Genomic DNA, 26,542 nt, shown 5'->3' with positions numbered 1-26,542 from the left:
GCGGCAAAGTATTTCCGCCTCGACGTGGAGTTCGTGTGCGAAAACGGCAGGAGCCTTACTGTCATTGGATGTTTATAAAAAATCTGTATTGTCTAAAAAAACAAACACCCTGTATATCTCAATTGTTTGGGGGGTTATTCCAGGATAAGCACATGGATGTATCTATTGTGTAGGATATATAAACATTATTTTCACATTAGATGCTGATCCCAGCTAAGGGCGTTGTACAAGACTGAAGGTTGACAACCTGAAGAGTACCACCAATGAGTGTACCTCCATTCCCAGGTGAAAATGTTTCCCATTCCCAGCTGGATTATGAAACTGGAAATTTTTCCAGGCTGGAAATGGAAAAATTTCCAGTTTCATAATCCAGCTAGAAATGGAAATATTTTCAGCTGGAAATGAAATGATTATCAGATTTCAACTCGCTGCTATCGCATGCATCTTAACTGGTTCCTGCAGGACCTGTTTGTACAGTGAATTGCGCACAGCCAAACGACGTGGTGGTAAAACTTAGCAGGATTATTTTGATTGCTTGTAGCACGTTCTGGAATACATTTTGAGATGTGGAATCTGTTTGCTCATATCTTTGTATACCACCTGAAAAAAATATTTCTAGATAGTGAAAATTAAAACCATAATGACCCATAAAACGCAATTCTGGCAAATGTATAGTTTTACTAAATACATGAACGGCATCAATACAGCTTTCAAAAACAGTACCACAATATATTTTTGTCATACACCTAATTGCAGTCAATGCAGTGCAAAGCAAAGGTGCCCCTTAGCCAGATCTGATGAGCACTGTGGTTTATACTGTAGGTTATATTTAACGATTATCTATATCCACCTTAAACTACTCCAAATAAACATCAAATGAATTCACTTGCACATATTTAATTACTGGCATTTGTTGCATAGACGCTTGCGCACCATTAGGCACAAGCATTACACGGCACTGGGTTATTGCAGACAAAAGGCTACTTACACAAACCAGCGTGTAGTGTACTTTGAGCATACATGTCTTTTTTTAAGACAATACAGATATTTTATAAAAATCCTATGACACTAAGCCTCTTGCCGTTTTTGCACATAAATCTATGTCGAGGCGGAAAAATTTTGCCGCAGTCAGGGCAAAGATACTTTGAAATTGTATCGCGATGTGATACAAGATACTCAGGCAAAAAGTATTGGAGATACAGATACAAGATACTGCTGCAATAATTGTATCCGATACGATACCTGGCAATTGTATCAAGATACTTCGATACATTCTCAAATTTGTTATTATAGATCCATATAATGTAGCAGCAAACGCCTATGCACGAAAATGTCTGCTCGAAAATTTCTTACCTGTGACCTATTTTGTTTCACTTGAATGAAATGTCTGTTATTATCTCAAAAGTTTTGCCCTTCTTGCTCAAAGTGAATTAGTTTCCTTCCAAAACAACTTATTGGGGCTTGTTTTAGCTTCTTCACAGGACAACTCTTTATACACTTCGCTGACAGCGGTTCTTGCTTGTCATTTTTGCATTTGATGGGAGTCGCCGCTCAGCTAGCGGGTTGCCATACAATCACAATAACGTCAGTAGGAAGCCTTCGCACGACGGCGCAAATACCGGTGTGGACTTTTACCTTGTCTGTAAAAGAAGGTTTGCACAATACCGTATATCCGAACAGGCGTACAGCAGCAACAACGCTGATAGCGGCTTTTTTTTGGAGGGGGAAGGAGGTGGGAACGCATGGTGTATACGGGGCTTGAGACCGTTCGCTAGCGGCCCGGCCGGCACACATGACCGTCTCCGTCCCATTTGTTTTTATTTTCTAAATAAGTATGTTCGTGAGCTACACAGACATGACTGGTCTCAAGCATTTCTTTCGTGAGGAACATGTGGTCACCATGTGGTGAAACATGACCGTGGAACAAAAAACCTACATTTCAATACGCGTCCAGATTTCACTCGTTGTGTACATCGGTATCGATGTTTCTCGAATCCTGACTCCAAATCCCCTTCAGAAATGACCTATATATGACACATGGGATCCTTTCAAATGGCAACGTCATTTTGTTCAAACTCTCTCCGACCCCACCATCTTCACTGTCCCGGCCCTTGGAGCTAAATTTCGCGACTGCGGCCCGCCGGCTATAAGCTGAGTTTGAGACCCCTGGTGTATACGTAGATGGACGTAAAACTGCAATGAATTTCCATGATTCTACTTAGCTGCTGGCGTAAGGGATTCTTTGTTGACATGCTCGCTAACCTGCAATCTTTTAACAATTTTTCTTCAACGAGAGAACATGTGCAACACAGAAATGTCTCAGACGTACTGTATAGTTGCACAAAGCGTCGCAGGACACTGCCGCTATTTGCACTATTGCCGCTCATAGCTCCCATTTCCTCCTCTCTAACTTTCCTTCCCCCTCCCCCTTTCACCAGTGCAGGGTAGCCTACCGGGCTCAGCCCTGGTTAACCTCCCCGCCTTTCTTTTATTCTTATTCTCTCTCTTATTACATGGCGATTAGTAATAAGAAAAATATTTAAGACTGCCTAAAACAGGAAAACAAATATAAGTAAAATAGAGAGGTGGTTTTGTATCAAACATTCACATTGAATGAGTACAGAAACACAATACAGACGGTGCCCTTAATAGCTATGAGCATGAAGTCTCGTACACTTACCTGTTGAGACAATAGAAAATTCAGTGCCTACGGAAAATTGCCTGAAACGGCTCGTTCGGACGCTCATGAGTAAAACGGAGCATTCAGTAAAACAATGTTTCTCGAATCCCCTTCCTAACATCTTTAAGATGGCTCCTAATGATTTCCATTATTATAATGCAAACTCAATTTTGCTATTGTCTTAAGCGGTAAGCAGAATATTTTGTACTGTATACTCAAGGCGCACCCACATAATAATATATTTGTTTTCGAAATCGCCTTGGCAACGTCTAAATGTGTAAACAGTAGTAGAAATAAAGCAGACAGAAGAATAAAGCCGAAATCTTATTTTGGGAGCACGTTACAAAATACATATTGCAGTGACTAGACCAGAAAAACAGTGCAAAGACCTAGGTAATGTATGTGATGCAATATGACAGCTAAGAAAGCACTTGTGCTGATAAACATATTATGATTTCATAAATTCTTTGAATAAATGTAGATGGAAGTGAAAAATACGGTATGCCAAGATATTTTCTGTTAGGTAAACGGTTGCTCTGTTAGATCTAGCATCAGTACCAGTGATGCTAAAGCTGTTGGAATCTTATTTGCATATAAGTTAATTCATTGCTCGCAAGTCAAACTTACATCCACGAGATCCTTCAAATCGCTGATATGTAAAAGTCACGAGACGCAAAGCAACCGCACTCTTGCGCGCATCATATTTCGTTACGAAGCAAACGCAAGAGAATCTTTAACAACGACACTATAGCAACATCAGAACTTGCGCGATAGACGCTGCACACACTGGAGTACGTGGCGCAGGACAGTGCCCCAGAGTAAGTGTCATGTCATTGGCGCAAATAAAAAGAAAAAAAAAATCTAGAAAACAAAAGGTGTGTGGGCTGGGCGTAGATGTCCGCGTGCTTGTCTTCCTCATTTTCTACCCTCACTGGCTGACTCTGGCGTAAAAATAAAATAACGCCACTGCCCTTAGACTTATTCACATGGCTTAGTGACACCAGTACCAGCTTGAGAAGCGGAGCTTGGCCAGCGATAATTGTTTTGCACGGTTGTGTTGCGATAGAAGTATCTTGTATCTTAAGATACACGATACATTATCGAATGTATCGGAAATACAGATACAGATACTCGTCTTTCGAGACGTATCATGATACAGATACAAGATACCCATAGAGTATCTAAGATAGTACCTAAAGATACATGTATCTTCGATACTGCCCAGCACTGGCTGCAGTTAAAATAACACTGTTGCCACTAATTGACCAAAACTCGTTAATTCACTTTTTAATTATTGGCTTGAGGGCAGGTGTTTATATTAGAAAATTGTAGTGCGTGCGAATTGATGGCACACCCATTTTTTAAAAATCACGAAAGTTGCACGTAGTTCGAGATATTCATCATCAAATTTCAAGGGCAAAATCGAAACTGATCTCAGCATTAAAGGAGTCCTGACACAAAAATTTTCGCCGCGCGTTTTTTTGCTGCAGTGTGTTGCTGGGGGCCTGTTAGTCATAACACGGCACATCGTTTGCTGCAGCGCGCGACAGATAATTAATTACAAGCTCCTCATTACTGACACAGCCTCAGTTTCGGTTTGACAGAGCTCCAAAAACGACGAGCCGCCGGGTGCAACTATCACCACCTAGCGAGTGAAACGCTCCGTCACGTGAGCACACAGAACAGTGACGCATTTCCGTGCAGTCTGTCGTCGTTGGGCTCATCGTCGTCTGATGGCAACGATTTTCTTGTGGCGGGGATCGAAGGAATTTTCGACGTGGTGAATCACTTCAGGTTTGACCCGCTGGCGAGAAGCGATTCGTCGGGAAGCGCGTCAAAACAGACATGGCGGCTATGACGTCATCGTAACTTGTACCGGCTGCAACGGTTACGTAGGGGAAGTAGGGGGGTCACCTCGGGTCACCTCCGAGGGTGTCAATGCACTAGGTGCGGCCTATAATGCTGGATCGTGCTCGCGAACTTCAAAATTCATATAAAATACCTTCCAAGCTTTATTCGCTGTCGATATTTTGCAGATGGTACACGCACGTACACGGGAATCGATCCAGCAGGCTATCTCGGCCGCGAAATTTTGTTTCAGTACCCCTTTAATGTCAGCAAGCACCAAGAAATGAAACGAGAATAGTGCTAGTGAGATGTCCAAAAAACTCGTGACAGTGCGGAGCTTTTGATGGCCACGGCATTGGAGAGCAAGCTAGCAAAGTTCGTGGCATTGGAGAGCAAGCTAGCAAAGATCGTGGCAGTCAATGGCAAATGTTGAAAATAAGGCTCTTTTTCACAAGGAAGTAACCGCTATTGTTTAAACACTAGCTAATAACGCAAAAACTCACTGAGCAACTGAGAATTCAAGCAACTGGTTGGATGTCTACAGTAGTAACATTTGTAATGCCCTGTCTACTGTGTGCCCATCTACTGCAAATGTCAAATAAAAGTGCGTCTTACCCCAGCCATTAATTTATTTTTTATTATTTTGCAGCCCATCCGTAAGGGGCGCTTTAGATAACAGTTATGAAATGTGTCCTATTTACTGTGTGAAGAATATTCCAAGTCATCTTTAAATGCATGGCCAGCATTATATAATTAACACTTTCGTGACCGCAGAAAAGTAGGTTGTTTTGGGGTAGTCCAGGAAATATTTTTTTCCTGCCACAAAAATTAATGCTATAGTGTAGGGTATCAAATGATGAAGGAAGAATTGGTCTTTCCAATAGTATTACATTCAACCAACAGATTTATTTTGAATATTATCAAATAATTATCAAAACAAAGAAAAATGTAACAGCACGAAAAAAAAATCATAATGTCAATGCTACTTGGCACATGGTAAACATAAAAAGAAATCAAAATATACATTTTGAACACAAGGTTCTTATAAAATAATACTGCAAATATAAGCTCTGTAAATACCAAATTTATTTACCTAGATACAAAAATATAAGCACTATTGCCTATCATGCCACCGCACGAAGCAGTTTCTCGACGTGGTGAAACAAAGGTTGGCTGCACATGTTTCGCAGAAGACATTTTTTTTCTGCTCAACTTTCCTTTCTTCGTAGCATAATTTGCAGTTCTGGTATTTTTCAATTTTTTGTGGTTGGTGCTGGGCACCCTGAGGTGCCTTCTGATGTATACGTTGAAATGAACAGTGTACCCCGTTTTTGAATCTGCCAAAACCCATAATTTGCATCCCTATTTGACTTATGTGTCCCTCATGTACAGCCGAATACCAGACTGACCTCCAGATTTCACCATTTTCTCATCCACGGAAGGGTTCCGACGCGATTGAAGAAATAGCGCGAATGAATGGTTCATGTGTTGCAGTAGAGAAGACAAGAAACTTCCCATGGGAGGCGACGGTCGTCTTCTTCAGATCAGAGACACTCAAGAAGGCAAGCAACGCTTCGAACCTTTTTCGTGGCATCACTGACGGGGGAAGAAGGCTTGGAAATACGTGTCGTCTACTCCAATAGCAATGCAGACGTGGGACTTGGACAATTCCCGTATACACCAGAAGTCTGACAAACATGCGCGTCTCCTCCTCAATGACCTCCCTCCATGATTCGTCCATCTCACTGTGCTTCGACTTTTCGAAAATATGCATCCATGCATACTTATTTGTGTGGTTGCATATCTCTCTGACGACTCCTGCGGTTAAAAACAACACGAAGAAGCCACCGCGCGGCACTCTGGAGCACTAGGTCAAGGTCCATTCCGCCCCGTCTTCGCGGAGAGAACTCTGCTCCTTTTGCAGCCGGCGCCAGATGCTCCCACCCAAGCGACGTTGACACCTTGCAGATAAGAGCTGTGACTTTTAGTACGCACTAGATAAATTTACATCAACACGCAGCAGCGATAGAACGGTCCGAGCAGAGAGTGAAACTTGCCGGCGGATACCTGCTGGTGTTCCGGGGCGGTTTCAAACACTGTCGCCGTCTGTACTGAAGTACGACGAATTGAAGTCGTCTTCCGTGTCTGTGCTGCTACCATCTTCCAGGAATTGACGCTCAGCTTCATTGGAATCCATCGAAATTTGCCGTTTTCATGGAGCACCTGTGAGCGACGTTGACGCCATAACTGGAACCATGAGCGCTCACCTTCCCGACTGCGAAGGAGGTTTAAAAATCCCCCTGCGGTGGAAAAAAAGAAACTCAAAAGTGAAACTGATAAAATGCGGTCTCTTTTACCCTTTAAATGGCGTTAGCTGTCCATAAGTGCTCAGAGAGCGCCAATGTTTGAACTTGAAGTAATTGATAACAGACTATCGATGGGAATAGGTGCATTCACGAAAGTGTTAATCTGCTTTTACTTGTATGTAGAGCAATCTTTATGCAGCTGGAATTCCTTTTGCCAACTGGAATTGGAAAGCCTCAAGCTTCAAATACCATTTCCAGCCTGGACTGTGTTTTATTCCCAGCTGGGAATGAGAACCTTTCCGTGGGTCAGTCCACGGAAAGGTTCTGGGACGTCTCTGCCATGAAGAGATCGGGGAACCTCAGGCTGGTTCTCCGTGGGCAGCCGGGATACCCAACCCACGGAGGTTTGCCCCGATAGTACGGTCCACGTGGCGACGTTGTCGAGTGGCCGCACGATTCCACAGGTCCGGCAGGCTCGCGGATAGGGGCGGGTACTTTGCGACCCTGCCCGATGAGAAGCTGAGGGCGGAGGCCTGGCATACGGGTGGCGTCGTCGGCCATGGGCTCGTTGGCGGCGATCCATACTGCAGGCGAAGCAGGCAAACCCCCCCCGGAAAAAGAAAAATGAGCTTAGCGTTTGTGTAACCACCAGACTGAACCATGCAGGCACGGTTTAAATAGACGACAATAAAGTCCCAAAATATCAGGCCCTTTCCGAGGGCTTACGAAATTCTTCCTCCTCAGGAAAAATTGAGGTGAGCTAGAACTCGGGAGAAGAAAAAAAAGACATCACAGGCGGAGGGAATGTGTGTTAGCTCCCCGACCCCCTTCTGCATCGTCACCGGGGACGCAGGTTGTACCACTTGCTTGGTGGTGTCTGTGACTGCTTGGCTGAGCTCTGGTGGGGGATGTCCGGGTCCGCAGCTGCTGTGTGTTGTCGTGCAAAAAATGGTTTCAGATCTGAGACATGAATAGGTCCACACGCTTGATTAGTTAAACAATCTTTCAGCATGTACGAGAGCCTGGATTTCTGGGTGATTCTATACGGTCCGTCCCACCTGTTAGCTAAGGAAGTGGCAAAACCTTTCGAGGCGTCGTTGAGCGGGTGTGTCCGCTTCAACACCAAGTCCCCAACCTCAAAGCTAACGTTTTGTCGACGCTTGTCATACTGTCCTGCCTGTTCCATTCGGGACACATCGAGGTGCTCTCTGGCTTGTTATACCGCGTTGGTCAGCCTCTGTCTCAGGTCGCCTGCAAACTTTGAATAAGGCCTTGAAGAAGCGGTTGCACATGTCAAAGCACTGTCCTGCGGAAAGCTCAATTCTTTGCCCAGGTTAAGTTGAGCAGGAGTGAAACCTGTTGAGCGATTAACTGTCGTCCTAGTTGTGAATGCTATTTCTGCCAGTTTCAGATCCCAGTCTTTATGACGCTCAGTATGCGTGACAAGCATAGCTTTCAGATTTCGGTTTACCCGTTCCGTGATGTTGGCTTGCGGGTGATACACAGACGTGCGCTTGTGACGAATTCCCAAGGCATCACAGGAATTCGTGAACACCTTGCTGGTGAAGTACGTCGCGTTGTCCGTGATCAGCTGGGCAGGGAATCCGAACCTCGTGAAGGTTTCGAGAAGGCAGTCCCATACTTTCTGCGAAGTGAGCTTGCGCAAAGGAAACAATTCAACCCATTTCGTGAAATGGTCAGTCACAACAAGCGGATACTGGTTTCGCCGCGGACTCATGGGAAACGGGCCCATTACGTCACATGCAACAATCTGCCATGGCGATGTACTCTCAACTGACTGCATTGTTCCTAACGGTAAACCCCCACGTGGTCTCGCCTTTTGACAAACTGAACAGGAACGCGCGTAGCGTAATACATCTTGTTTCAACCCTGGCCAGGTTAACGTACGACACAGCTTCTCGTAAGTCTTCTGCTCTGTAGAGTGACCAGCTAAAGCACTGTCATGGTAGTACTTTATGAACAATGTGCGAAGTTTGCGAGGAATAACAACTCGAAACGGTGACTCCATACTGCCATTGTCAACCTGAGGAAAGTACCGGAACAAGAGGCCTCCTTCTCCGAGCAGGTAGCAGTCGGTCTCCTCGTTGCTTCCGGTGTCAGTTGGATCACGAGCCGCTAGCTTTTCTGACACCTTACAACAAAGGCCATTGCCCTGCTGTGCTGCAAGGAGCTCCTGTTTACTCACCAAAGTACCCCAACGTGACTGCATTGTCACAGCTGGTGTCGTAACCGCACACACTGTTTCCGGCTCGACCTGGGGTTCAACAGACAAAGGTGCACGTGAAAGTGCGTCAGTAACTGTGTTAGTGTTGCCCTTCTTGTACTCAATGACATAGTCGTAGCGCTGCAAGGTAAGCGCCCATCGGGCCAATCGTCCCGAGGGATTAGGCAATCATTTCAGCCAAGAGAGCGCTTGGTGATCAGTCTGAATGACAAACTGAGCCCCGTCCAAAAACATGTCAAACTTCTTTAAAGGGATACTGAACAAAAGTTTGAAAAAGCTACGAAAACACTTGCATTCGAGTCGGACGACACGACTGTTCCTATAAACAACGTTTATTTCACGTAATTTCGAGCAGTTGGCCGTATTTTTAATCGATTGTGAGAGCGCGGCGCTTGAACGCCAGTGCGCTTGTCGACGGCCGTGACGTCGAATGCTCCAGCAAGAGGGGGGCAACCGGCACGCTCTCTCCTGCCGTGCCACCTTCCCTTTCTCCACCTGTCCTCTCATGAACACCTTCCCAACCGTGAGAACACGTTTTGAGAGAGACGCGCGGCAGCGGGTGGCGGCTTGCGATGTCGATTGGTAAGCGATTTTGCAGCGAGCACGGTTGGCAAGTCAGTATCCGCCGAGTTTCGCGTCACTTCCTCTCTAGTTCGCGGCGCGGCCGCTAGACGCGCCAATTTGCGAAAAATGCATTAAATTCATTATTTTCTGCTAGTCTCTGGCTGAAATGAAGGTTGTTTCAACAAATTTCAGCACCCAATCTTTCAATTGGGCCATTTATCTCGGCGGAGAAAATTTTGTTCAGTATCCCCTTAATGCGAAAATGATAGCCAGGCACTCTTTTTCTGTTACCGAGTAGTTGCGTTCCGCCCCGGTCAGAGTGTGACTTGCGAAAGCAACGGGCCTCAGAGCGCCTGCGCATTCTTGTAAAAGTACTGCGCCAAGTCCGTAATCGCTGGCGTCTGTCTGTAACACAAAAGGTTTGTTAAGATCTGGCAGCTGAAGGGAGGCGTTACTGGTGATCGCTTTCAGAAGCGTGTCGAAAGCTGCTTGTTGCTCACCGCTCCAGAGCCATTTCGCGCCTTTCTTCAGCAAATGAGTTAGTGGTCGGGAGATGTCTGCCCACTGCAAAATGAAGTCACGATAAAAAGCAATCATTCCGAGAAACCTTTGCAAGCTCTTAGTATTCTGGGGTGGGGGGTAATCTGCAATTGCCTTCAGTTTATCTGGGTTTGGTTTTAGTACGCCGTTGTCGACAACAAACCCACAAAGGTTGATTTTGTTAGTAGCGAGCTGCAGTTTTCCGGGATGAACAGTTAGACCGGCTGCTGACATGCGCTGTAGCACCATATGCAAGTGTTCAAGATGCTCTTCAAACGTGCGCAAAAACACCGTCACATCATCAAGATACCAAAGTGCATAATTAAACTTTGTATCACCCAAGACCATATCCATCATGCGCTGATAGGAACTCGGACTATTGGAAAGACCAAAGGGTATGCGCACAAACTCAAACAAGCCTCTATGACATGCGAATGCCGTTTTCGGGATATCGTCAGGGTGAACCTCGATTTGCAGATACCCACGAGAACAGTCGATAGTGGTGAAGAACTTTGCGTTTCCCAGCGCGTAAGTTATGCTCGATATTGCTGGCAAAGGGTAGGACTCTCTCACCGTGACTGCGTTGAGCCTGCGGTAGTCCACACAAAGACGTGCCGTACCATCTTTCTTTGGGGCCAATACCACAGGGAAGGCCCACGGACTGTCCGAGGGTCGTACGGCTCCTGTGTCGATCATTTCGTCCAGGGCTTTATCGAGAACGGCTCGCTTGTGCTGGCTCAGCGGTCTCGGGTTGCAACGCCATGGCCGGGCGTCGCCGGTATTGATGCGATGCACTAGGACGTCGGTCTTCCCAGGACGTTCCGTAAACATTCCCGAGAACGGTGTCAGCACGTCCTCTAGCTGCTTCCGTTGGTGGTTCGTTCCCGTGAAGTCGCTGAGGGACTGCATGACTGCTGACGGCAGAGTGGTGTGCATGGCTGCCACGCCTTCCGCGCGTCTTGGTACAGGCCCGAAGTCTATCTTCTCCGCAAAGGGTATTGTCTCGGACTGTCCGTGAAGGCAGTAGCCTCTTGTAGGAAAGTCGAGTGTGAACCCCTCGTCTGCAAGAAAATCTCGGCCAAGAGGCATTGGCACTGATAAACCAGGCAAACAAACAAATCGCTGGCACTTCGTTTTGCCATTAAAGCTTATCCGTAACCGAACACAACCTTCAGAACTTGATGCGTGGTTTGATGCCATCCGCAATTGAACAGTTGTGTTACGAAACTTCATTTTTTTAGCTTTACACTTCTCCAACAACACGTCACTGACGAGAGAGATTCCTGAACCGGTATGAAGAAGAGCAGGTACGGTAATGCCCAGCGCTTTAACTTTCATCGTTGGCTCTGGAGACTGTACCTGCGTTATGCGGCAAACAGAGGGAACGATGACTGACTCACCAGCTTGATGTTCCTCCATTACACGCCCCGGACTGCGTTCCACACCCCTGGCATTGACGGCCATGGGCTGCGACACACCACCAGTGTTTAGTGTCGCCGGCGGAAGCAGTTTCTCGAACCTCCTGCATTCGCGCTACGGCGCGCAAAGCATTGCCGCCTCACATGACCAGTTTGACCGCACTGGTAGCATATGACATGCGTATGTCTGCTTTGGCCAGTTAACCTATCACTGACATCACGCCTTTCGGCGGAGTAGCCCCCGGAGTACCCATCACAGGGGCGCCTGTCGCAGTCGGCTCGCGCAGGACTTGTCAACCCGGCATATCGGGACTGGGGGTCCGACCGACTATGCTCTTGTATGGCTCGAGTAAGGAGCGAGCGCTCTGCACTATGATGCTGCTCCGCGGACACTTGCTCCCAGGGACAGCTTACCCCTGATACGGTATTCAATGGGGCTCCGTGCCGCCCTTGCTCATGTGCGAAGGGGTCCAGGGCGCGGGAGGAGATAGCCGTGAATGCGCCTGGGCTCGTCAGGTCGCATAAGGGACTGGCTACGGGGGCGCGCCAAGCCAGTGATGGCTCAAGAGCAGATTGCGGCGCTGGCGGTGGCACTTAAGTGCTCTCAGCTAACAGGGCGTCTTGTACACCGCGGGCCTCCCGTGCGAGGTGCTCAAGGGTTTCGAATGTGCGCCCATGAAGAAATGGCCTTAATCTGGGATGACTCTGTCGAATGACCCGAGCTACTTGGTCCCTTTCCGAGGCAGTCGGTGCTGCTCGGCGATGCAGTTTCTGCATCGTCCGGACGTACTCGAGCAAACTTTCGTCCGGATGCTGGGTTCTTAGTTCGAGCTCACGCTGGACTCGCAGCTCGTACCCAGGGGGCAGAAATTCCTCTCGGAAGCGCTGTTCAAATTCTGCCCATGTGGTGAAAGGCGTTTGTAGCCTCCACCACCGTCCTGCGGCATCCCGTAAAGCCAACGGCAGGATTCGAGCCATCACGTGCGCATCCGAGGCACCGGTCGCTCTGACATACCTGTCTATTTCCTCTAGGAGGTCAAGCACTGATTTCGGGTCGTCGTAACCCGCGTACGTGGGTAGCATGGCCGGACGTAGGAGCTGTGGTTCGCCGGCCCGAGTGCCCATGCGGTCCATGATCGTGTTGCACAACTCAGCGACACGCTGAAATGTGCTCAGCTGTTGTGCCAGCAGCTGGTCAGCCTGCGAAGAATCCTGAACCATCCCAGACCGGAGCTGCTTTCCGTCCGCCTGTGCCATTGGAAAAAAGTACCGCGCAACAAAAGACCACACACGAGAATGCGCTACACGGAGAATCAACGAACAAGACAAGGGACCGGACCTACGTCCACCGTGCTATTCCTACGGGCGAGAGCAAAAACCACGTTGGGCGCCAACTGTGGGTACTGAGCTTGCTGCAACCCGTCCGGAGTTATGGCAAGGATGACAGAGGTCTCAAGGAACAACAGAAAAACATTTATTTTCATGGCTTACGCATCGACTGTTCACTTTGGCGGCTCCGGCCTCACTCCCCCCGGCAGTGCGCAGGCTGTCCCTTTTTAAGCCGTGCAGCAGGGCCACGCGCACCACCTCTGCGCAGCATGTGGCGCTATCTCGCCAAACCGGTGGGCGTGGTTTCCACAGACCTTATAACATCCAGTGCAGTATCCCAATGCTCTATGCACAGATGTATACATAGAAAGACAGAATTAACACCCTTGACGTCTTTTTCTATGCTAGTTAATGCTTTGAGATGCTTAGCGTGTGAGTTGCATTATGTACAAACAATTTACTTTTCATTTAGTGGCCAGGCTATTATAATCATGTATTCCATACTATGTCGCAATTTAACATTTCCTGAGAATAGAAAACGCTTTTGATCCTTATCGGCTTGCAATCTTGGCTGCAATGTTTATCTTCTAAAGCTTTTTTTTCTGTTAGCTTCTTCACACGGGGTCATCGTTCTCCATAATAATGTTGAATAAATGAAAGGTGAAGCTCCCAATACAAATAGGTTGACTCTTAACAAAGTTACTCTATGCATATTGTTACGGATGATATGGGTTTATTTACAACAAGGTCAATGAAGTGGCATTCAAAAGACAAGGGACGGTCAGATGCCGCCGATCACCAAATCCCTTGCGCCTGTTCTACTTCTTCATTCTTCTTTCGTGCTCTTCAAGCGCTGTGTTACAATATTATTTTGATTGTTTACATAGCTTTACTAGTATGGATGTGGCTTAGTGGGCACCTGCCAAGGTGGTCTAGTGTTTATGGTGTTTGACGCGACCTGAAGGCCGCGGGATCGAATACCAGCTGCGACGGCCCCATTTCACTGGAGACAGAATGCTAGAGGCCCGTGTGCTTAGATTTAGGTGCAAATTAAAAGAACCCCATGTGGTTGAAATTTCCAGAGCCCTCCACTGTGGCCTCTCTCATAATCATATCGTGCTTTTGGGATATGAAACCCCAACAGTTGTTATGGTTTAGTGGGCCTATTTCAGCCTAACACATACTTTGCTTTGAGCATTGTATCCCGTTGCTTTCCTGTCGCCAGGAAAACATGGTATCACGCCGGGTGCTGTGTTCTACCTTTTGGTGGCCATTGCTTCTCTCTGCTTCCTCTACCAACTGAGACATCAGAGGATCACCTACTCGGTATGTGTGTATAAAGCCTTTCTTTTCGTCCTTTCCTTTTTTTAAAGGAGAGAGAAAGTGCTTAAAGCGTGCGGCAAATCCTTGTAACTCCGTTCGTACTTGACGGATTCTAAACATTTTTGCGGCAGTCAATTCGTGAGGCAATAAGCTCTTATAATGAAGCCATTAGAAGATTACTTGGAAAAGTGTTGCAGGGCCCCTTTAATGTTTTGCATAAACAGCTGTACAAGACACTTCACAAATGGTTGGCTATGCTGGGTAAAATTTGCAAAAAGAGACAGACATTAAATGCGTAAACAGTATTAAAAACTAATTGTGATATATACCGAAAATTTCATAATCTTCAGTGGCGAACTTCTATTGTTTGATAACTTTTAACTACCTGAAATTTTGCCTTTCTGGCTTACTGTTGCAGGTGTCTGGCCCTAGGGAACACCTATTCATTCGCAAGCAAGATATTGTCTTTCTTCTTTACCTTTTCGCTGCAAGCTTTATAACCATATTCAGAGGCTTGGTAAGAATTTTTGACAATAATCATTCTATTTATCTTATGGAATTGAACTGCAGTGACCATTCGAAATACAGATCCAAATATCAAGCACAAATGCAAAAGCAGGTATCGTTTTGTTTATGTAGCAACGTAGCATAATTACTATTGTTTTTTACTTGGAAGGTGTGGTACGTTGAAAGAAAGAATGTAAATCTAGCAGTCTTTGCCATTATTTATAACCTTCCCAAATTGGAATTTTCAAATTTTGCTGTTGGCACTTTGAGTCGTTCCACTTACATTTTCCCTCAATATGATGTTTTCATATTATACATGATGGGATGGCAGTGTTTAATCTTCTTGTTTGCTGCTGATGTTGAGGTGGTGACTACTTGATCTTTTCTTACTTTGTATTTACTTGATATACGCTTTCATCTTATTAACAGGCGGTGTTAGGAACAAACATTGGCTGGATCAATCGTTATGTTGCAACTGTAGAACCGTATCTGCAACACAAAGACCCGGCACCATTTCCAAAGATGCAGGTTAGTGGTTTGGTTAACTGGCAGTTTCTCTTGTTACACTAATACTCTCGTCACACGTGATTCAAGGGCCAGTAAACAACCCTGAGGTCCAAAAATTGTAATGAAGAGAAATATGCGCACTTTTGCTATGTGAACATGCTGCTGCAAGAATTTTGTGAGTACGTGCTTTAATAAGGAAGTTACTGGGGTTAGAACATCCGTTTCAGCTGGTTTCAAAACTTTTGCGCGGCCTCGCCACCCTTCTCTGCCACAGGGAGGGGAAGGCGTAGCCCGTTGTAGTGACTCCGCCCACTTCGGCAACGTGACACGACGTTAGCAATTGACGTCATCGGTGAGCTCGATCAGTCACAGTGCACTCCGCTTGCTGCAGCTCCTGGTTGTTTATTGTTTACATTGTCGCACGTGCTCCGTAACTTGATGGGCAGTTTTCGGCTCTTCGGTATTTTTAAACCTTTGTGACAGTTCACAATGCAGCAGGAATGCATGCCTGCTTTCCAAGACGACGAAGGGGCGCGAGAGAAAAGCGTGGAGAACCCCAAGCAAGTGCAACCCGTCCAAGCTATTCCCCTTCTCTCCGCTCGATTTGCAGCCCACAAGTGAACAACGCTTCCTCCACGCGTTGCTCATGTCGAAGGCCAAGTGCGTGCAGGTGCTATGCAGAGCGAGGAATATATGCGCGACAACCCGACAACTGCGTGGCTGAAACCACATCACCACAGGGCCAAGAAACAAGGTGCAGTTTCAAAGCGGTGGGTGGGAACAGGAAGGCTTGGTTTTGAGGCTTGGTTTTGACCAATCGACGCGCTCAGTGCTACGTCTAGTTGCCCATGGGCAAGTTTGCGTCACTGTGCGTACGAGGGGTATTGGTTAGGCGAAGGAAACAGGCGCGAAAATTGTTTTTCGGAATGGAGGGTCTGCGCTGCGCACAGCGCTGTAATATTCGGAAAATGTGTTTGCCGCGCTCTACTGTACGAATTGGCGAGCTTGTTTGGGGGGTGTAAAAGAAAAGTGGGAGCCTGTTTACTGGCCCTTCAATAAAGTTCTGGCACTTGATAAATTATTATTCTGTCAGGTGCTTTCTCAATTTTTCATTGTTTTTCATTGATCTTTGCTGATTGCAAATGGTTTCTGTGTCTATAAAATTGTTCCTTGTTATAGGCACATCAATTCTCTGTAGCTCATTGTTGTCCCTTTTCTGCAAGGAACCAGTACAAACCTATCGTTTTGAATTTGACATTCACTCCTTTTGTCCAAATGTGTTCATGTGCACACGATCAAGTGTACCTAAATTTTCATGCTTTAATTTTTGCGGGTACTCCATCTTTGTGTCTTTTCGTCGCTGACAGTAGCTGATAGTAGTACAGGGGCGGTGCCACGATTTTACTGGGGGGCACCCACAACAAGTGAGTTCCTTCAAGGGGGCAGCAAGGCTGGGGACTTATGCGTTGTGTTTTGAGTATGTTTGATCTTTGGGGGGGGCCAAAGGAGGGGCAGGCGGTAATTTTTGAGGGACAGCTGCCCCCCCGCACACCCACTGGCGCCGCCCCTGTTGGTGTATCATGTTCTCCCTTCAGTGCTTTTAGTTGTTGTTTGGCCTGTAATGACCACATGTCGCAGTGGTCTCATGCATGTTTCCCTACCGACTTTCTTATTTGCAGATGCTTGTGTATCTGTTTCATCATCTTCCTCTGCAACTTGCCAGTGCCTACGCATTACTTGTGCCCGGCTGCCAGTGGATGCCAGATCTCAGCCTTCTCATTGCTGGTGCTGTACTACAGGTGTGATTCTCACGTGCTTCATAGGCTAGGTTTCCTAGGATTAGCAGACAGCCAACAGAGTAGATGTGCGAGTCTTCCAGTATTGCTATAACAACCGTGCATGCTTGCTTTCAACACCACCGATTTGCTGCTTGCCTATTCTCTCCTCTGTCTCTCGTGGATTTGTGCCTTTCACCATGGTTTTATTCAAGCGACGTTATCCTGCTGTCCTCTAGCATTGGGGCTGATGATTTTATTTCTTCACCCTGTTGTTGCATTGTTGTTACAGTGACAAATACGGCAACCCAAAGCGCAAGTTATACATTTAACTCTTTGTTTGACAAACTTGTGTTCAACAAAGCAAGAATAGTAGCAGTATAACAGAAGTGGTGAGCAGAGTTGTCGGTTGGTTGAAATTTTATGCACAGGCGAATTGAAGGGCTCTTTACACGCGCATCATCATGCATTCTAGCATAGTTGCCGATGCTTACATGAGTTGTAGAATGCACACTTCTATTCACATCATCAGTGCAATCTGATAACAATTGGTGATAGCATTTGAGAAGCTTCTTATAGTGCCTCTGGTGGCAAGCAATGACTTCGTAACGTTCGGTTTAGCTGGTGAAAAAAGTCACTGGAAAGAACATGAACAACTACGCACAGGGTGTCGGAACGAAACGAAAACCGAAAACGAAAAACGAAAAAAACGATTTTTTTCGTTTTCCGGAGTTTTTCAATTTTTTCAATTGTTTTTTGGTTCACGAGAAAACTTGGCAATCTGGAACAACCGAGCTCATGCAACGTGAGCAGTTATGCATACTCTATTAGCGCGTACCTCAGGCAGGAATTCCAAAGCAAAGATATGTTGAAATTGTGCGAAAAATGAGAACAGTGGCAACCAGAGATGTCTATATTAACGCAAGTGGACTTTCGCGCACCTCTCACGCAGGCCAAAGTGGAGAGGCCATTGTCGGCGCTGAATTTTATTACAGCGAAAGCTGTTATGAGATCACAACAGCTGACTTTGGCACCATAGTTGTCCGCCGCCGCAGGTGTCCGTGACCGCTATCGCGTGATATAAGACACAATTAAATGAGAAGCAAATTTCTAGGATCGGATGGGATTTTAACCCGCGCGCTCTGCGTGGCAGTCGGATCTTCCACCAGAGTGCCGCGCTAGTGCTTGTAGCTCCTTCACGAAAACACTCTATACAGGCGTCATGTCGGGCAAGGACTCGCGTTAACATATGTAATATAGCGTGGCAGAAGAGGAAAATAACATCCAGTCATCAGACAATGCTAATAGCGCAAAGAGTGTGTGCTTTAATGCTTCCCACCAGTGTTGCGGAGTTGCCCCACCTGAATTGGAATGACTCCGGAATCATTCCACATTTTCGGGACCCCGGAATGGAATGGGGAAAACACTTGGAGAAATGGAATGAGAATGGAATTAAGCGCCTTTTGCACGGAATGGAATGGGAATAGAATTACATTTTTTTCCGGAAATAGAGCACGTTTTCGTCTACGTCCTGTTTTTCAAACTTCAAACATTAGTAAGTCAAAACCTCGAAATTAACAATAAAGCAGTATTTTTAAAATGGTTTGGCTAATTACAAGCACGGTACATTTATAAGCAACGTGTGTACTACAAACCGAGGCATAAGTTTCCAGCAGATACAGAAGGGAGAAAACAAATTATTTCTGCGCGTTGGTTCACATTGATACCTCCACACGAAAGTGGTGAATACTCTATGCACAGCCTGATCTTTATCTCACGAGCGGTTTAGTATCTGACACACGTAAATTACCGTTGCGACAAGGAAAACATTGCATACCTGCGCACAGGCGAACGCAGAAAGTTCTCACCCCATCCATGCTTGCGAGGCGCGCTTGACAAGCGTGAGTGCTGACGAGAAGTGTGGCCCAGCGTTCCGTATTCGATGCAAAGGCACAAGGTGCCCGAGCAGTGCACTGTTCCAACTAGTATACCAGAAGATCTAGAGGGTTTTCTTCCCCATTAACCAAATCTTAGTTTTCTCGATATTCCCGACCGCTCCAGGACTCGTGGCAAAACTGCTTAGTCTTCCTGAATACTACTTTTGTCAGCAAATAAATACGCTATGTTGTCATTTTAGCATTAACACATTTGAGCTTAAACAATATTAAAACGCCACCATTAGTTAAAGCACGCTGACTATTCAAATACTATAGGTAGCGGAGAACTGCCCCTATGGGAATTAGTAGGGTGGTTGTACTGCATGAGATATGTCACCAAACAACTATCCCTCGGCCTTGGTAACGTGTTTTGCGTACTTCTGCAGTTCTTAATGCACCTGATGACATCAGCTTTATGGGGCGTTAATTCTTAACTCGATAAAACTATCAAGATGCCTTTCCTACGTTGAAGAATTGCAGGAATGGAATTGAGCTGCCGGGCCATTCCCAGAGTCCGAATGGGCTAAGTTTTTTCATTCTGAGGAATTGAAAGGGATGAAATTGCAGCAAGTTCTAATTCCCCAGAATGGGATTGTAATGGAATGGAGACGCCCATTCCACAACACTGCTTCCCACCCACTGCAAAGTGCCCAGCCATAATACTTCATCATCGTCAGCCACAGCACAAAGTGCACATAATGCCTTACAGATGTGTAGTGGGTACCACGATTCTCCGAAGAATGAAGAAGAATGGCATAGTGGGAACTTCGCTGCTTCAGAAAAATTGCCATGATTTATGGCGTAGTGGGTACCTTTCATGTGTACTTGTATTAGTTGCCCCAAGAGACTCTACAACGGGCTCTACAAAGTCCGCTCTTCCAGCTTTCGCTGTGACGGGGCTGTGTATTCCGCGCAGGCCTGGCTATCTTTTTATCAGAACAGCGGTCTCGCACATCAGAGAGTACACTCAATGACGTGCTGCTTCTGAGATCGTGCTCACTCCCTTGACACAAAGAATTAGGCCAACTAAAAAAAATTCGTATTTATCTTGTGAGAAAATAAATACTATGACTTTGAAATGAATACTGGTTTGTGCTAGTTGGTGGGAATACGTGGTACAGTTACTTCCGCTTCTCTGAAGAACGTGTTTTACCCTTGACCCACTTTCTTAAGAGGAGGGCAAGTAACTACGTCACAAATCGAATGTTTTTTATGATTGCCTTTATTTCAAATTTTTGCATAAAAAAAAAAAAACGTTACGAACCGTTACGGAACCTTTTCTTTTCGATCCGGAACAGAAACGGAACGGAACTTTTTGCGGTAGAACGAAACCAAAACCGAAACGAAAAACATTTCGTTCCGACACCTTGACTACACATGTCACTATTGCCTCTTGCTCATGCCTTTAGCTTTTCCTTATACTAATCTTTCCCTTGTTTTCCTTAATTTGCCACAAAACTGCCACATATTCTGTGATCACCAATGTCTCACCTTTGATGCAGGGACAAGTGTCACACATTGGTGCATCTTTTCATCCACGTACACCATACGTGATGCGGGTTCCTCCCGAGCCTGGCTCATGGCTTTTCTTCTGGATTGTGAACCTCCTTCTGGCCCTGGGGTTCCAATTCCTAGCATACCGGTGCAACACCGATCCTCAGTTTTTTGCTGCTCTACGTTCGCACAGCGATCGACGCATGTCCTAGCCCTTCGTAGTATGTTATACTCCTATGCCCGGTGATTTCAAGCCATCTTAGTGGCAATTGTGGCATGTCCAAACTTTGTGCTTGCCCTTTCCACTGCCCTTGGCACAGGCTAATGACAAACCTTTCCAAATGATGGCATGAAATCAAGAAAACGTAGCAACAGTTGACAGGTTAGCCAATGTTGTATATTTTGTTTTGTTTTTTCTATTGTTTGAGCACTGAAAAGTGTGGAAGATGCTTTGTAGTGTCCGTCCTAGTTGGTGCTTCTACTTGTTTTACTTAGGCCTGGTGCAATTGAGACTTGCTTCACTTTTCTACCACGTGTGTAGAGAGGTTTACTCTATGCAAAGCAATCACATAAGTTAACATAAACTTCCTGAAATAGCCTAAATGCCATTGGAAGACAGAATGGCTTTGTGTGATTTGAAGAGCCATAATTTCGGCATGATCAACTGCTTGTCATTGAAGTGCACATAAATATCTCGTGCTTGGTTGGACTTCAGTTGTGCATGCATGTTGCTTCCAGTTGTCAATACAGGCTGGTTTTGCCTGTCATAGAATGAGTAATAATAATAAATGGAAAACACTCTCATTGCAAGCGTTTACTGTTCTCTAAGAACAGGATTCTTAAACATAAGGTCATATGTGGACCTGTGGCAATAGTACATATGTTCATGGTGTAGAATGGACGGAGCAAGAATGGATCAGAATTTGTCACACTCGCTAAGTACGTTCCATACGCCAGTTTTGTAGTATTACGGCTGTTGCTTTGTTTTCTGGTTTATGCCATTGTTTATAGACATTTTGAGGCTTATCGAGCCATTGTCTGCGTGTTTGCACTAAAGATATACATGAGATCTGTAGGATACCTGCGCAGTCTCTTGTTTTTTCTTGACAGCTAGACTGTCCTCTCGATCATTGTTTGTTGTAATGTTGCTCTTATAATTGTTTTTTTCACTGAAAAGAAAATCGGCCATATCGGAGAGGCCCCTGAAGTACCACGCACATAGTACACATCTCAATCAAATCAGTGCAGCGCCATGGCATCTTTACCACGCAGTGTAATCTATTATCATGCATAAGATTCACATAATATAAAACTCGATGAATACTATTCGGCCTAGTACAATATGATGCATCATGTGGTGAGTAATATTTGGTGCTATGCCACTCCAAAATTATGCAAAAAATATATTGGACATCCCAAGTTTGAGCAACTGTGAATGCCATGGCTTCCGTTTGATTTTACGCATCCTTTTTGTACATAATGTAGCCATGAGAGTGAACAGTATGGTTGTGTGGCCCCAGTGCTGTTTTTGCTCCGACTGCTGTTGAGGCAGTAAGAATTATTAGTGCGACTTCTGTGTAGCCTCGATGAGGAAAATACAGGGCTAGGCTGATTATCTGCCTTTGTGTTTGTCCTTAGGCTTTCGTTGAGCAGAGTTCCTAGTCAGAGCTGCGTGAACCAACTGCTGTATATCAGCTATTGTGAACCAGCTGGTTTGAATGTGTCACACTTAACAGCTCGATAATAAAGGGACTGACAACCAACAATTTATGGTATCTGTAGTCTTGAGTGCAACAGAGAGCTTACAGGTCAGAGTGTCTAATCACAGAGTGAACGAAAGAGGGGGATTGATCAAGGGCTCGTTTCTTTTATGAGACGCGACCTAACGAAGCCAACAGACAGTGAAGCCAAGGAAGCTATAGGAGACATTACTTGTATGGTTTAGCTGTAGTGTAGTAATTATGACATAAATGGAATGGAATTAAAGTGGATGAAAAATGAACTTGGCGCATGTAGATGCCGGACCTTCAACCTTCGGATAATGCTTCCAATGCTCTACCAATTGAGCTACAGTGGTGGTCGCTTTCTCATCTACTTGATTGGGTATTTATGTTTGTGTAATCCTGGGAGTGGTAGCACCGCTCGCAGCCTTGATGGCGAGTGTGGAACACTCTTTTGTTGACAGCTGGCGTCACGTAGTACGTAATCTTATTACGAGCAGGAAGCTGACCAATAAACCCTTGAATATTACCTAATGCATCAAGTCTGCCGAAACAAGACCCTCGATATGAATGAACGAAAGAGGGGGATTGATCGAAGGCTTGTTTCTTTTGTTAGACACAACCTATAGAAACCAACAGACCGTGAAGCTAAGGATTCAAATCCTGAAAAAAATGCTCGATTCTGCCACTATAATTCAGTGTTTCCACTTCCACCAGTGTCTTCTCGCACGTTCTGGCCAGTTGTCAGTCCCTTTAGCTGCAGTGTTGGTAATCTGCGAGTCATAGTGGTTATTGCCTCTGTGCGACTGTGAAAATGCAGGTCTTTCCAGCACTCATGAAGAGGTATTTTTGCTAAAGGTCTATGCTGATGAAAAGTTGTTCTTGAATGCAAGCTCTGCTGTAATTTTTCTTGAGCTTGAGAGCGATGCAGAAATATCCCACGTGCTGGTTTGATTGTGATGTACAGGAATCGAAGCCTAATTCTGAGAGTACTGTTGCCACAATGAATATGTCAGGCAATGAATCGTGCATTTCATATATATGTGCCGGTAGCACCCTGTGGTGTGGCTCTGAACAGATGTTAATTAGACCGTGATATCGAGCTCCCATGTTTATGCACATGCTACTGTACAAAACAAATTGGTGTATGTCATATGAGCACTGCAGTGACTGTGTGGTCAATGCTTATGTGGATTGACTTGAGCGAAATTGCCTTTGTTACTGTGCAGTATTCTGGTATGTTAGTGGTTGTGATTTATTTATTGTGTATATATGAAACACTTAAAAGTGCATTTTGAAAGTTTTTTTTATATATAGCTGCAAGTACTCAAACAAGGTGTGACAATAATTGCTACCAAGTTGAAGCTGAAGTACTTGTTGCAGATTGAACAGGAAAAGAAAACGGAAAGCTTGGAGACTAGCGTTCGGAAAAATTTGATTTTGTGTAAGTCCGATAAGAGTCCGCATTATAATATATTTGTGGATTTTTACTAGTAATTATTATTATTATTATTATTATAGTTTCTACATTGTTGTGATCTATTCTTCTTAATGGTTAACTAGCATGTACTTAGCCACCAACTGCACAAGGCTTATCAAAATGTTGACGCTGTACATCACTGTGCAGCTGAGCCTCAATTCAGTGACATTTGTTACTAACAGCAACAAAAGCTTTGTTAGATAAACTTTTATTGGTATAAGGCTTTTCATTTTAACACTGAGAGTAATATCTTGTTTTCATAGCACTTATCTGATGAGTGGGGATGAGCAAGATGGAGAAGCATTAAAGACCAACCAAAACCACTACCTACTCCATTGCTAATGTATTGTAGCACACAGATGCTTTAATCATTGGCCATGTTGTTAGCACTAAGCATGAAATCTAAATTGAGGCTCATTTGTAAAAGGCAATGTAACTGCTGAAACTTTTTAGCGTGATTGAATCACCCGTAGCCAGAGAACTGTACAAGGCTCATTGCTAAAATTGGTGAGTTCATTCTGTGCCTATGCCACACAGCTAGCCACTAAGGTCAAGATTTTTGTCATTTTGGTCAGTAAAATTATTGCTACAATTAGGGGATGTAATCATTGAATATCGTGTTTCATGTGGCATCCTGTATTTATTTGACATTGAACTGTTTCAGTTAACTGTGTAAGGGCTAGCGTCTGTATACAGTAGTCTCAATAATTCAAGCTCGAGGGGTCGCTAGAATTTTGTTTGATTCATGATAAGTTCCATAAATATGGCATGCGGAAACATACCAACTTGTGTTGTAATGAAACATTCGCAGATACATACCTGCCAACTTGTGCACCTAAAAAATTCTGGAGGTTCTTAAATTGGGGTAACATGACAATAAAACTGGTGTGCATTTTTGTCTGTTGGTCTCAACCGCAGTAACCTCACAGATAGCTCTTAATAAGTGCTAGTAAAGTAGTTGGACGTCAGCGATTATACTGGTACACGTTATTGTAAGCTGCGTACATGGGTGTGTAATTAAGGGACATAATGTGACCACTGCGTCCCGTGACAGCTGGTAGCCTCTTGCCAGTCTTAGTACGCTTTTCTGCATGACACCTGTGTGCTGCAGCAAAAATGGCTTAACTGCTCCGCACGCAGTAGATCAAGGCCAGACTGTCTCACTTTCTTTCGTTCTTCCTCAATCAGCACGCGTTTATTGGTGCATGTGGTTTGGCTGCTTTGACATGTGTAGACAGGAAATTGGCTTTATTTGCGCCTGTTAGTGACATAAGAACACAAACGTTCAGCTGGAAGTTACAAAGACAGCAGTTATTTTCCAGCATGGTCATGCAACAGGCATGAATCAACGGAAGTAATACAATGAAGCAGTTTGAATTAGGCGGCGTTAAAATACATTGATGACATAGCAGGCCAACCAAAAGTTTGAAATTATTTGAATTAGTTGAAAGTTTGAATTGTACTGTAGTTAATTAGGCATGGAACATTCTGACAACTCTTTTGAAACAAGTTGATCCATCTCAGAATACGTTGATGGAGCCAGAATAAATAGTTATAGCTATGCGTGGTTCATACTCATTAATGCTGTGTAACCCTGTGTCATATTACTTAGGTCTACTTACTGTTTACAATATCATCAGATGTAATTTTTGTCGCACATTATAGTGCCCAGTGAAGATTTCTACTCTTGCATTCACGTGCACTTTGTTATAAGTTACTATAGTCATGTAAAATGGTAATAACTTTTGTTGGTTTTTATTTTGTTAATTTTCGCTGCGTGTTTTATTGGAACTTTTGAGCCACTTAAGTGGGGAAATGTTTTGCGTAGCTTATTCTCTTATATATTCATATTTTTGTTTATGTGCTACTTATTCCATCTGAGCTTGTTTATGAGCAGCTGAATGGGCCTAATTGTTTCCATTTATCACTTGTGATGTATTTCTATCTCTAAGTTTAGCTTGCAAATCAGTGCAAGCAACCAAATCAATGCATTAACATATGTGTCATTGTTTTCGGCAGGTGCCTTTCATAAACTTAAATGAAAACACGAAAGGCTGCCACTATGGATTGACTCATTGTTGACAGACCGAGGCAGGATGTTTTATTATTTTTCGAAATGTTTGCCGTCATCATGAAAGAACATTGGGGTTCTACAATCTGTTGTTCTATTGTTGCACTTATCCTAAAGATCACATCCTTTGTTTTCCGCAAAACTATTGCAGTTTGCATTATGTGTGCAGTCAAGCCAAATTGTTGCTTCAATATGACGTACACTTCTGTGTTATGCTTACATGATGGCATTTTGGCATTCTTGCATTTTGCATGACTACTGCATGCATTGCGCCTTGCTCCGTGTATGAACTCTGGTCTGTGCTATAACAGCGTTGCGCCTGTTTTTTTTAGTGCGAACTTCAAGACAGGATTTTATCAATAATTGTGTTCATTAGCTCATGCAATGTCGACAGCCATCCTCCATCTTATTGCATAAACTTGGGAACAAGCCCATCTGCTTATTCTCCTGTCGTATATTACTCCTCTTTTTTAGTAAACTGTTAATTCTTTCTTTTGGAATTACATTTATGCATGATAATAGCAGTAGGACGCTTCAGAAATGGTAGATTCAAAGTTTCTAACCACTATCTGCCTTGCGTACCAAAAGCATTTGAGCTCTGTGCACTTCACAATGTCACAGATGCATCAATGGCGCATTATGTTCCCTCTACTGTTTGAAGTTAATTTACATCCATTACCTTTAAAACTCTAGACATAGAGCTGTCTCCATGAATGCTTTCATTTCATTAGTTAATTCCAAAGATTTATAAACAAAGCGAGTCATCAGAGTTTCAAAAAGACGTAATCCTTTCCCCA

At 44.7% G+C, this 26,542-nt stretch overlaps 1 protein-coding gene across 1 annotated transcript in view; it reads left to right on the top strand.

Moving 5' to 3' along the window:
* The window catches only part of LOC119387417 (transmembrane 6 superfamily member 1), a 32,072-nt gene extending 5,893 nt beyond the window's left edge, over positions 1 to 26,179 (top strand). Inside the window, exons 5-9 of the mRNA XM_037654806.2 lie at positions 14,156 to 14,256; positions 14,672 to 14,770; positions 15,190 to 15,288; positions 16,947 to 17,066; positions 20,482 to 26,179. Coding sequence (XP_037510734.1) covers positions 14,156 to 14,256; positions 14,672 to 14,770; positions 15,190 to 15,288; positions 16,947 to 17,066; positions 20,482 to 20,685 — 623 coding nt within the window. The 3' untranslated portion in view covers positions 20,686 to 26,179. The remainder of the gene's footprint in view (positions 1 to 14,155; positions 14,257 to 14,671; positions 14,771 to 15,189; positions 15,289 to 16,946; positions 17,067 to 20,481) is intronic.
* The last annotated feature ends 363 nt before the right edge of the window (positions 26,180 to 26,542 follow it).

Source organism: Rhipicephalus sanguineus, chromosome 3 (genome assembly GCF_013339695.2).
Source record: "Rhipicephalus sanguineus isolate Rsan-2018 chromosome 3, BIME_Rsan_1.4, whole genome shotgun sequence".
Taxonomy (NCBI): domain Eukaryota; kingdom Metazoa; phylum Arthropoda; class Arachnida; order Ixodida; family Ixodidae; genus Rhipicephalus; species Rhipicephalus sanguineus.
Note: the sequence above shows the minus strand (reverse complement) of the source record. Positions and strands in the feature narration are given on the sequence as shown.